The 12242-nt window shown below is 33.3% G+C and overlaps 4 protein-coding genes across 4 annotated transcripts; 1 reads left to right on the plus strand and 3 right to left on the minus strand.

Moving 5' to 3' along the window:
- Nucleotides 1–263: 263 nt before the first annotated feature.
- On the minus strand, nucleotides 264–5600 carry myoB (myosin IB; the record flags this gene model as incomplete). The annotated part of the gene is made up of 9 exons (XM_004350607.1): nucleotides 264–2579; nucleotides 2660–3156; nucleotides 3231–3429; nucleotides 3514–3720; nucleotides 3916–4029; nucleotides 4524–4551; nucleotides 4939–5011; nucleotides 5075–5246; nucleotides 5319–5600. 9 exons carry the CDS (start codon nucleotides 5598–5600, stop codon nucleotides 264–266), a joined length of 3888 nt encoding a protein of 1295 aa, XP_004350658.1.
- Nucleotides 5601–5739: 139 nt separating this feature from the next.
- On the minus strand, nucleotides 5740–7872 carry DFA_11712 (RabGAP/TBC domain-containing protein; the record flags this gene model as incomplete). The annotated part of the gene is made up of 4 exons (XM_004350608.1): nucleotides 5740–6891; nucleotides 6955–7374; nucleotides 7439–7768; nucleotides 7864–7872. 4 exons carry the CDS (start codon nucleotides 7870–7872, stop codon nucleotides 5740–5742), a joined length of 1911 nt encoding a protein of 636 aa, XP_004350659.1.
- Nucleotides 7873–8118: 246 nt separating this feature from the next.
- cog2 (oligomeric Golgi complex component) lies at nucleotides 8119–10935 on the minus strand (the record flags this gene model as incomplete). The annotated part of the gene is made up of 6 exons (XM_004350609.1): nucleotides 8119–8523; nucleotides 8591–9153; nucleotides 9230–9761; nucleotides 9834–10034; nucleotides 10105–10458; nucleotides 10540–10935. The coding sequence occupies 6 exons, from the start codon at nucleotides 10933–10935 to the stop codon at nucleotides 8119–8121; spliced, it is 2451 nt and encodes an 816-aa protein (XP_004350660.1).
- Nucleotides 10936–11070: 135 nt separating this feature from the next.
- On the plus strand, nucleotides 11071–12239 carry DFA_11714 (uncharacterized protein; the record flags this gene model as incomplete). The annotated part of the gene is made up of 2 exons (XM_004350610.1): nucleotides 11071–11083; nucleotides 11299–12239. The coding sequence occupies 2 exons, from the start codon at nucleotides 11071–11073 to the stop codon at nucleotides 12237–12239; spliced, it is 954 nt and encodes a 317-aa protein (XP_004350661.1).
- Between the last annotated feature and the right edge of the window lie 3 nt (nucleotides 12240–12242).

The following is a 12242-nucleotide window of genomic DNA, read 5'->3' on the forward strand; positions in this document are numbered from 1 at the left end:
AAAAAAAAGAAAGAATTGTTTTACAGAACTCTTGGGTGATGTGTTGGGGATTGTGTTATCTCGGCCAAGATGGACAAGGTTAAAGGCAACAACAAAAAAAAATGTCCTGCAAACTATTTGCAAGCCTAGAACCGTTGGTTTTTTTTAGATTACAAGAATTTTAAATAATTTATTTTATAGATTTGTTTGTGTTTTGTGGTTTGGGTCACTCTTTGAAGGCTCTAGATACGTGGCATTGAAGATATAGTTACCAGCCAACGGTTCTAGGCTTGCAAATAGTTTGCAGGACACCATCCTTTACGTCCTCGCAGGTCACACTCCCACCATCCATCAGACTTTTGAACAATGGTAAGGACATCACCTTCCTTGAAGGTCAATTCATCCTGGCTGGTGGCATCATAGTCATAGAGAGCCTTGGCAGTTGGAAGCTTTGGTGCAGCAGGTTTGGCTGCTGGTGGAGCTGGTCTTGGAGCACCACCACCTTGTTGAGGACCTCCACGGCCTGCACCACCTTGTTGTGGCATTCCACGGCCAGCACCACCTTGTTGTGGCATACCCATACCACGTCCGGCACCACCTTGTTGTTGTTGAGGCGTACCCATACCACGACCAGCACCACCTTGTTGTGGTAAACCTCCACGACCCATTGGATTACCTCCAGCAGCGCCACCACCCATTTGAGGGACTGGCATTTGACGAGGAGCTTGTTGAGCACCTCCTTGTGGAGCACTACTTCCACCTTGTTGAGGCATACCTCTTCCTCTTCCAGCTTGTTGTGGTTGTTGACGAGGAGCCGACTGAGCCATTGAATTTGGATTGTAATTACGAGGAGTAGAGTCGGTGGATGCTGGGAGACCAGTAGCGACACCAACGGTCAAACCCTTGCCACCCTTCTTGATGATGGGGAGTGGGTTGGCCATTTCGTTTTTGGAAAAAGAGATACCATGTTGAGCATTCTTTTTGAGGGTGTAGTTGATATTGTCAGAGAACTGGACGTTCAAGGCCGAGCCAGTCAAGATCTTGTAGTACTCGACGAGGACGATGATCAACTCTGTCTTTTTGTCGTTCTCGATGACCTGGTCAAACTCGGGCAGACCAAAGACGACGTAATTGTCAGACAATGTCGAGATGCTGACGGCACGAATGTCACGGAGGGCGACACGACGCAGCAGAGTGAATATTTCCTGTTTCTTTTTGATGGACTTTTCGACAAAGTAGATGGCTTGGTCAGAGGCGACAAAGATGAGTGGCTTGGTCTTGGCACGACGATCGACCTTGGTGACATTGTCGGCAAACACAATACGCTCCTTCTTTTGGGCATTGTCCATGGCAGCTTGGACACCAAATTGATTGTCAAAGTCGATATAGTCGGCGGTGAACTTTCGCTCGATCGAGTTACGTTGACGTTCCTTTTTGTCCTTGAACATGTGAGCGATTTGAGCACGTTGTTCGAGCGAGTGCTTCTTGGCCTTCCAGTTACGGAATGCCTTTTGGATACGTACGACGCAGTCATAGTCTTTACGATCGAGCATTTCTTCCAAGTGGAAGACAGACTCTGGATGACGAACAAAGATCTTGGTGACACCTAGTTGCCATTGACTGGCGTCAAGGTTGAGGTCTTGACAGATAGTCTTGGCACCTTCCTTGGCATCACCCTTCCATTCACCCCACAGACCCCAAGTCTTGCTTGAAAGCTTCTTGTAACGACGGAGGAATCTTTCAAAGGGAGCACGATAGGCAAAACCGGCACGACGGACACGAACGTTTTCCAAGAGACCGAGGTATTGTACTTGATGACGTACACGACTTCCTTCCCAATCCTTTGCCTTTTTAGTTTCATTTGGTTTGATACAACGAATGTAATGTGGGGTACAGGCAGAGAGAGCCTTCATCAACTCGGCAGCCGAGTTTTTAATCTTGAATCCTGCAGTAGTTGGACGTTTCTTTTGGAGTGATCCAGTATCCTCTGGGAACAACGAAGTGAGGAAAGCCATTTTACTAGTTTGAATGGCTTCAATGAGATCGAAAAAGAGAGTATCTTTGTTCTTGTCAGAGAAACCTTCGGCTTCATAGGTTACCTCACCGGCATAATGTTTGACGGCAAAGGCACCAGTCATACAACGCCAATGCAAATGACCGTCATAGACACCGGCCATCTTTTCAAGGAACTTTTGATCGGTACCAGTCGATTGAGCGTGCAAGGTCGAGCAGATATCATCGAGCAGCGAAAAGATACCTGGTGGTTGTTTACCTTCGATAAGGTCACACACAATCTGGTTGTTAAAGTACTTGATTGGTTCCCATTTAATACCTTCCTTTACATATTCTTCTTGTTCAGCTTTGAGTGTCAACTCGATAAAGAATTGTTGCAACTTTTCATTGACAAAGTTGATACAAAATTGTTCGAAACCATTACGTTCGAAAATTTCAAAACCAAAAATATCCAAAATACCAATTACATTTGCAAATGGTGATTGGTAATAGGAAAGAGCTACATTTACACGTTCAACCAACCATGAAAACATACGATCATAAATGGTTCTTGCTAATGCATCTCTTGCTCCTGATGCTTGTCCTACCTAAAAAGAAAATAAACAGAGTATATTAGTATATTGATAATATCGTATTATTATTTTTGTTTTCTATATTTTCTATTTACATTTTGAGGAACATTATAAGTTGAACGACGATTACCAGTACCACCACCAGCACCACCAGTATTGATAACACGGAAAAGAATGGCATTTTGGAGAGTGGCAGAATCAATACAAAGCATAGAGGCAGCGAGTTCGAGAGCATTTGGATCATAGACGACGGCATTACCTTTATCATCTTCAATAAAGTAAATGTTACCAATGTGCAAGACACAGGCTACAAGTCTCATGAGAATGCTTTGTTCTTCGGCAGAGAGACCAATGACCTCCATGGCATGACGGACTTCACGATAGTCGGCAGCATCATCTATACCATCGACAGTATAACATTCACTTTGATTGAGATAGTAGAATTGATCTGGTGATGACAATACATAATCACGTTTCTCTTGTGCAGAGGCACCAGCCAACAATTGGTAGAAAATATGGAAATTACGTTCACCATGATTTTGATAAACTACACGCGACTTTTCCAACAAATAATTATAAATTTTACCTCCAACTAAAAAAAAAGTAAAAAGGAAACGTTAATAAATAAACTATTTACTGGTATCAATTTAATGTGTGTTACTTTACCTGGATCACCAGCCTTATCAAATTGAATTTCAAAATATTTTCCAAAACGACTTGAATTGTTGTTACGGAGTGTCTTGGCATTACCAAAAGCTTCCAACAATGGATTGGATTCGAGAATAACATGCTTTACATATTCTACCTTTTCAGTACCTCCTGATACCTTTGAAATATAATTCATAATCATTTTGGCTGCTTCAGTCTAAAAAATAGTGATATGGAAATATAAATTGTTAATTGTTGGTTCCCAGCTTTTTCTTTTCTTTTTGTTTTGTTTAATTTTTACCTTTCCAGCACCAGATTCACCAGAAATGATGACACATTGATTTTCTTGATCGTTTTTCATTGCTCTATAGGCAGATTCTGCTAATTGATAGAGATGTGGTGGTACTTCTTGAGCATGTTTACCTCTGTATGCATCTACATAATCGTCACCTGCATTACCCAAATTTCTAAATGGATTGACTGAAATCAATACAGGTCCAATGTTTGTCTATAAGCAACAAAAAAGTAAAAAAGAGGAGGAAGAAAAGGTGGTATGAAAAATGAAAAATTAATTTTTTTGTTTGTTGAAAAAAGTCACGCGATTGATGATCCTCATCGTGCTGTAATTATCTCACGGTGATAAAAAAAAGCAAAGATGGTAGTGGTGGTACAGTTACTTGTTACTGTTTCTATTACTACATACATAGATGAAATCATTCATATAACGCTTCTTTAAGTTCTCTACGATTTCCTCTTCAGAGATCTTGGGAAGCATAACAAGATCATCTGTACCTTGTTTTGCTTGTACTTTTTTAGACTATATATATTTATTGATATAATTAAGAGGTAGGTAGATAATGAGTGATTAATATTATCATCTTCCACCACTTGTCTTTAAACAACATACCATGATTAAAGTTTTTTTTTAAATAAGTTTTGTTTTTTTATACAAGTACAATAAGAAGTGATACTTTAGTGGAAAGGAATAATAAATAATGATAATAATGGTACAATATTAAATAATAATAAATAAATAAGAGTGTGTGATCGAATTTCAACAAAAATCACAATCAACTGAGGGTGTTTGTTCGTTGGGTAATATCGAGTGTGTGAGTGTGTTTTGATTGGTTGACTGGTATCCTAAATTTTGATCAACCTTGTATCTTCTCTCTCTTTCTCTCTCTTTATGGTTTTAAATAAATATTTAAACCAAAAAAAAAAGATATATTTATATATATTATTACAACAATAGAAACAGAAGAGATTCCCTCCACATGCACCACAAAATCAGACTTGAGAGAGTGAGCATACCGACTGGTCAGCAGAGTGAAAGCTCTCTCTTCAAAAAAAATAAAATAATTGTTTTTTTCATTGAACCATTGGATCATTGGGTGGGTTTCTTTTCCTCTTTCAAAAAACAACATTGTGGCATAGTCCACAAAACAATAAAAATCTGCTTGCTGGATGGGTCAGACCGAAAGTGAACTAAACCTACTCTTGTCATCTGATCAACACAGGATAAAGTTATATATATGTACAGAATAGTATTATTATTTTAGATCAGAGCTATTTTATTCTCTTCGACCAAATATCCAATCACTCCATATTTCAATAAATAAATCTTTCCTTGTTCCATTTCAATTACATCACTAGATTATATATATAAATATAGGGTTAATATATAATATCTATTTAATTCATTTTCATTTCCAGAACTTGAGCTTACTCATCAATTTCAATTTGTCCAACATTACCATTCGGTGTACAAAAAACATAATTATCTGTAATTGGTTTTTGACCTAAAAATAGAATTAGAATTGGATATCTTTATCTTTATCTTTATCTTTATATTATTAACATACAAGATTTATCAGAATCTACTCTTTTCAAATCATCACCAAGATTTGATAAAAATGATTGATTAAAATGATTTTTAACTAGATCATTGTATTTGGTACAATAGATGATCTCAAATTCAGACATTCTTTTTCTTGTTTCTTCTCTCATTAATAAATATTCATTATATCTTTCAATCTAAAGGTAAGGTGATTAGATGTGAGAGAGAGAATAAGTAACCTATTGTGTCGCTTTCATTCATTCTTTTACCTTTTGTAATCTTGTTCTTAGATATGATCTAACTATATATTTGATTCTTTCTTTCTCCATTTCATATATATGAACTACCAATGGATCAGAAGTGATAGTAGCCAAGATATCTTCACGTTCTTGCATTTTAGATGTTGCAATACCTATTTTCTCATTGTCATAGGGTAATAGATCAGGTGAAAGTCTTTCATTAATCCAAAGTTGTTTAATATCTTGTAATAAGTTTCCTATTACTTCTTCTTCTTCTTCTTCTTCTTGTTGATTGTTATCTATATTATCCATCTATATTATCTATCTATCTATCTCTTTTAAAAACTATCTGCAAATTTGTTTTTTTAAATTTCCCTCTCAAAATAATGAACATCCAGACGTCAATATAATGAACTTTTAAAAAAATAATTAATTAATTTTTATTTATTTATTAATTACTATTATAATATTCCAAAGAAATGATTGTGAGACAAGTACAAATGATGATTACCAAAAGAATGATACCAACAAATAATAAAGCTCCAACTATAACTAAAAGATGAAAGGTTACTTGTTTGACCAATTCTTCATCTGCAGTCTCTGCTGTGATTTGTGAGAAATCAAAACCAGATCTAGGTAAAAACTCTAATAACTTGTTCTTTAATTGATCATCAATTGATAAAAATGGTGGAAACATTATATGATTATTTTGATTATTATTATTACTATTATTATTTACATCTTGTTCTGGTTGTTGTTGTTCTGATTGATTATTATTATTAATATTATTATTATTAATATTAAATCTACTAAATTCTGGTGTACTATTATTACTATTATTATTAAAATGGTGACTATTATTAAATCTATTTACAATTTGGTTTTGAATATGATTATTTTGATTATTATTATTAATTAACAAGGATGAAAGAGATAATGGTTGTTGTTGAGGGTTTGGTGATTGATTTTGTTGTTGATGTAAAAATTGTTGATAAATATTCTTTAATTGATTTTCCAATATAAATGGACTATTACTACTATTATTTTGATCACTATTTCCATATGTTGGAGTTGTACAAGTTTGAATTTGTTGTTGTTGTTGTTGTTGTTGTTGTTGTTGTTGTTGTTGTTGTTGTTGTTGATAATCTCTTGGTTGAATTGAAAATAATTTTGAAGCAGATTCTTTTACAGCAGATTGAATTTCTAAAAGGAATATTTGATATGCACCTACCAATAGATAATCGATATGATGTATGGTCCAATTATCGGTTGGCAGTCTTTGTAAAAAGATTATTAGGTCAGAGAATTCCTTTTTGACTAGAGAAGGAACCCATTCCTTTGTTGTAATGAGTGCAGCACACACATAGATGTGGAAATAACCAAAATTTGGTCCATGAGAGATATAACTATCCCATAGTCTTGTACATAGACTATATTCAAATTCTCTTGATAATAGACAGATCATCCATCTCAATGAAAAGAGGATAAAATCACATCCTTCAACTTGCAAATGATTTGTTAGTCCTGGTTCTTTCAACTTTACCAATTTTTGTAATTTCATTGCCATTCTTTCTAATCCTTCATGAAAATTAATAAATCTTTTCTATAAAATAAAAAGATTAATAATTGAATCTATTTTCTGTTTCATTTTCTTTTTTTTTGTTACCTTTAAATTATTCATTAAAAGTGATAAACACCAAAATGTATCAGCTTCAATTTTATCCAATATATCATTTGTTAATTCATTAATTGAACCTCTTGGATCAATGTATTGAGATAGAAATACCAATAAAAAGATAGATGGAATATCATTTAGACCTTGAAAGTAAGAGATGAGAGGATTCGATTGTGACCAAACAAATAAAATTCTTTCCAAAACTTTGTGTAATATAGTACTCTTGAATAGAGGAGTTTGACCAAATCCTCTTGGAATGGTTCTTGGTACATCCAATCGAACTTGATTCAACAATGCCTTATCTTCTGTTGACATTTCTGCAAGGTAAAATTTGTTTACCAATTGTAAATATTGGTTTCTTTTATCATGTAATCTTTTGTTATGTAATCTTTTTTCCAATGGTAAATAGTTCTAATAAAAAGAAATGATTAGTAAAAGAATACAAGAGTATTTGCTGAGTATTATTGATAAATACTAATAATAATTTCCAAACCAATGGTCTATATTCTGGTGGTACACCAGTCCAACCTAGAGCTCTCAACTTATCGATATTGATAACAGGTTGTTCTAAAAGAGTTTTAAATTGATGTGCATTTGTATTTCGAAGTGGTGTAAAGCTATTCTCTAATCCCCATAATGGAGGTGTATATTCATCAGCAATCTTTACTATTCTCTTTTGTGGATAAAGTTCATGTGTTATATCAATATCATCATCGTCACTTATTTTATCATGCGACAATGATGATGATGACTTTAGTTTATCACCTATATCAAGTATTGCCTGAATAGCATGTGGTGGGAATGCCTATAAACAAAAATAGTATAACAAGAGTAAAAAGTGTTAGCATCAACAAACAATCCCTATTCTACTCTACTATATACACTCTATTCTATTCTTACCAATGCCATTGTTGTTGTTAAACGTTAAAAATAATAATAATAAATAAATATTATGATGATAAAAGATAGATATAAATAACAATAGTACTACTACTACTACTAATGTAAAGAGATGGAGTAATACTGAGAGTGAGCGGAGTGTTGTTTTATTATTATAAAAAAAACAAAAAAGACAGAAATATTTTTAATAATTTAAATTTTCTCGTGTTCGTGGGAAACAACCGTCTTGTGTGTGTGTTTATTTCAATCCATTGTTTATAACGCTGGTTGTTGTAAATAAATTTTAAATGGTTCTACCAAGTTTAATAAATTGGTATAGGATTGGATTTGTTGAATGTCTACACCAAGTTTAGATATGAGTTGACCGTATTTAACCACATCCAAATAGAATTGTAATGATAGTTTCTCGACATTGGACTCTGCAGCTGCTGGAGCACTGTCTGTCTTTTTCCCTTTCATTCTTCTTAGTGTCTCATTCAGCTTGGTCACTGATGACAATGTTTCATTGGCATTGGCAAGGAATTGCTCAGAGACTGGTGCCAATATGGTTTTGACCCACTCTACTCTAATGTGTGATGGTATCATCATGGCTTTGTTATTTAAAAAGGTTTCCAATGGATTTAATATCATTGATACATATTGTGATGGTGATGTTGGAAACTATAGGAAAATAATAAATATTATTAAAAATGATTCCTATTTTATATTTAATATTTTAAATACCTACAGGTTTGTTTGTTAATCTATATTGTGAACTTAGAGTATTAATAAATAATAAACTTTCAGAACATTTAATTTTAAAATGACTGGTTATAATAGTATCCAATGATGATAGTAGTTTTTGGATACTTTGTGTAGCATCTTTGATACCATTTGATACTATATCTTCAATTTCTTTGGATGGGTTTCTGATTGTATTTAAAACTACACTCTTGTAATGTACAGATATTTTTGATGATAATTTAAGTAAATCTGAATATAAATAAACTAAACTTTCTTGAATTGGTACTTGTTTGGCTGGTCTTGTTGTTGTTGTTGCTGATGGAGTTGTTGTTATTGTAGTATTTGTAGTAGTTGATGTATTGGTATTATCTTTTTTCTCTTCTTCTCCTTCTTTTTTAAGTGTATTCAATAGAGGAGTAATCAAATCTTGTATATTGTATTCATATCTAGCAATCATTTGTAAAAACATTTTAAAAAATTTAGATGATAATTCATAAATGAATATATTCTTTGACCAACATTGATCCAAATTTTGACATAATGAAAATGATTGTGGTATATAATAATCTAAATAAAAATATTAAAAAAAAAAGAATTGATTAATATTTATCTATAAATATTTGATTATAATATTCTGATTTACCATTTTTTTCAATTGGATTTAAATGAATAGTTGAAATAAAATCATTGAGGGGATGTTGAGAAAGTTGAGTTTCAAAAGAAGATGCAATGTTTGAGAAACAAAGTTGGAAATATACAGCAAAATTCCATTTTTTGAAAATGGATTGATAAGAGGGAGAGTTTCGTAGTTGAATGACATGTGTAGGTGATGGACACATATCCTCCAATGCAGATATAAATTGATTGGTTTGATTATAGGTACGGAAAAATAAATCGGGTATTCCTGTTGCAAAGATTTGTCTAAAAAATGCAATCTGTTCATCAACCTCTGGTAATATAGATTCACTTATAAAATTATATGATAGTGCATTGGTTTGTTGTTCTTGTTGTTGTTGTGATTGATTTTGATGATAATAATAAGTATTTATACTATTACTAACCATAAACAACTCTGAACAATTTTTTTGTAAATAGGATATAATATTTGAATAAATACTTGATAATCCTTCACATGATCCTTTTAAACCATTTTCTAAATTTTTTATAGTTATCGTCTAAAAAAAAAAAAACAATAAGAATGTTAGTTTTTTCCCTCTTTCTTTCTTTTTTTTTTTTTGATTACATACACTAATTAAATAAGGTTTAATAATTGATTTCCTAACAATTTTATAAGGAATATGAATCTTTTTCAAAACTTGATAAGTTTTTAAACAATTTGATAATATTTCAACCGATGATAAGTTTCCAGACTTTACACTTGTTTTCAATGCCTCTTGAAATATTGGATCTATATTTAATTCAATCTTGTTTGATAATTCTACTACTTTCTAATAAATATGAAAATATTAATACATATATGTAAGTGTATATATATGTCAATGTTGTTATATTACATACAAGTTGTAAAGTTTTAAATAATTTTAAACTTGATTCTTCTGGTGCAAGAGATTCAATTTGACGTTGAATTTGGAAAAAGGAATTTGATATACGATCAATGACCAACTCTACTGATAATGTAGAATGTAATGAAGATGGTGGTGAGAATAGAGCCATGTTTGATGGTTGTTGTTGTTGTTGTTGATCATTTTGAGTAACCATTGCCAACTGTTCAAATAAACCATTGATATTTGAAATGGAATCAGACACTGATATATAAAGTTGAAGTAACTTTTTAGAATGATCAATCTTTTTCTTTTCCTTTAATTTATCTTCAACACATTCTCTAACCTTGTTAATATCACCTTTAAAATTCTACAACAATTAAACAAATGTATATTATTAATAACTGTGACTACTACTATGACGATTAACCATATTATTATATCAACCTACACTAATTTCAGATTTAATACTTGATAATGTATCATTAAACTCATTTAAACCAACATCTATACCAGCCAAAGATGAAGAAAGACTAAAGAATGAATGATACTCTTTGTTGATGAGTTCAACCAACTCTGCATCCAAATGACGAGTGTACTCTTTGAGATCCTTTTGAACACTCTCCAAAGGTACACGTTTACGACAATCGGCAATAAAAGAGTCTACCTTGAATGACTCTGATGTGAATACCTCCTTACTAAAACATAATGGTTGATATCCATTACCAAATGATGTCGAAGAAGATGAAGATGGTCCAGTCATTGATGATAATGATAATGAGGATGATGATGATGTCAATCCTCCTCCTCCTCCTCCTCCATGATCAAAACTATAACTCCTATTCATCCTCTACTCTACTCTATACTATAATATAAAAAAAGTTTACTCGTATGATTTCTTTCAAGTAGTTGTTCAGATGATTCATCTTTTTTAAAATTTAATATCACGGGTTGAGGAAAAGTCAAAGTGCCGATGTGGATGATGAAAAAGGAGGGTTTAAAAGCACTCTAGAATACTTCTTCTTTATTCATATTCTTATTCTTTCTATTTGTATTATTATTAATATTTATTATTCATTTAAATCAAGATTATTATTTATTATTGTTGTTGTATTATATTGTTCAATTAATTTTTTAAAAGTAAGGTTATCATAGATGTAGTTAGACTTTAGCTTTAGTTGTTTATGTACTAATTAGATTTTGTTAATAGTGGATGTAAATATAGATTCAAATAGTATACCTGCTACTTCTACTACTAGACATATTAGTTTGAGAGATTTCAAGAGATTGCCAATCGATATATCAAAGGATGGATTGATGGACCCAGTCAATATTCCTAGCAAGCTAAAGTTGTTCCAGGCTAGCAGCGAGAGTGAGGGGGCCGGTTCACTCTTTGGATACATTCAATACAACATATTTGAAGGCTTTAGAGTGAGTGCACGTAGTTTGGACAACCGCATCAAACTGACACATGACATTACTCAATTTAGCACACCCATCAAGGGCTGGATAGCCAATGGTGAGAATCTACGCGGTGTCAATGAAACCGAGGTGGGTGCATCCATCGACAACCTCTACAGCACCTACAAGACACGATCGGGTAGTGTGTTCCAAGTAGGGTGCAGTGGAGGTTTGAGATTGGTCGGCGACATTGACACAAACAAGTTGAATAGCGATAATGGCGGCACCTATCTCTTTAATAGAGTACGTCCATTCATATCGCCAAAATTCACATACTTTGGCAAACTTGGTTGGATTCATGTCAATACCCCAATCAACCGAAAGGGTAACCGTGTCGAACTCAAGCACAACTTTTTCTTTAATGTCAGAGGTAACACTATCCTCTCTGGACTCGAATACACCACCTCGCGATTCGACCGTTATCTCCGCACCAGTCCCCAACTCAAATCAGTCTTTTCCCAACAACCACCAGATGATGTCAAAGAGACTATTCACTACAAACTGGTCCATGTCGCCAGTTCCACTGAACTTGGTCTTCGTCGTATTAGAAAGATCTATGGCGTCGGTAAATGGCAAATAGTACTTGGCATTAAACACAACATCCAACAAAGTGTTTTTATCCAATGTCTTTTTACTCATACAATAGGTGATAAAACTACTTTTGGTCTAAGTTTAGGTTTGGATTTATAAAAA

This window comes from Cavenderia fasciculata, assembly GCF_000203815.1.
Source record: "Cavenderia fasciculata unplaced genomic scaffold Scf_EUAJFUG02HR96I-5, whole genome shotgun sequence".
Classification (NCBI taxonomy): domain Eukaryota; phylum Evosea; class Eumycetozoa; order Acytosteliales; family Cavenderiaceae; genus Cavenderia; species Cavenderia fasciculata.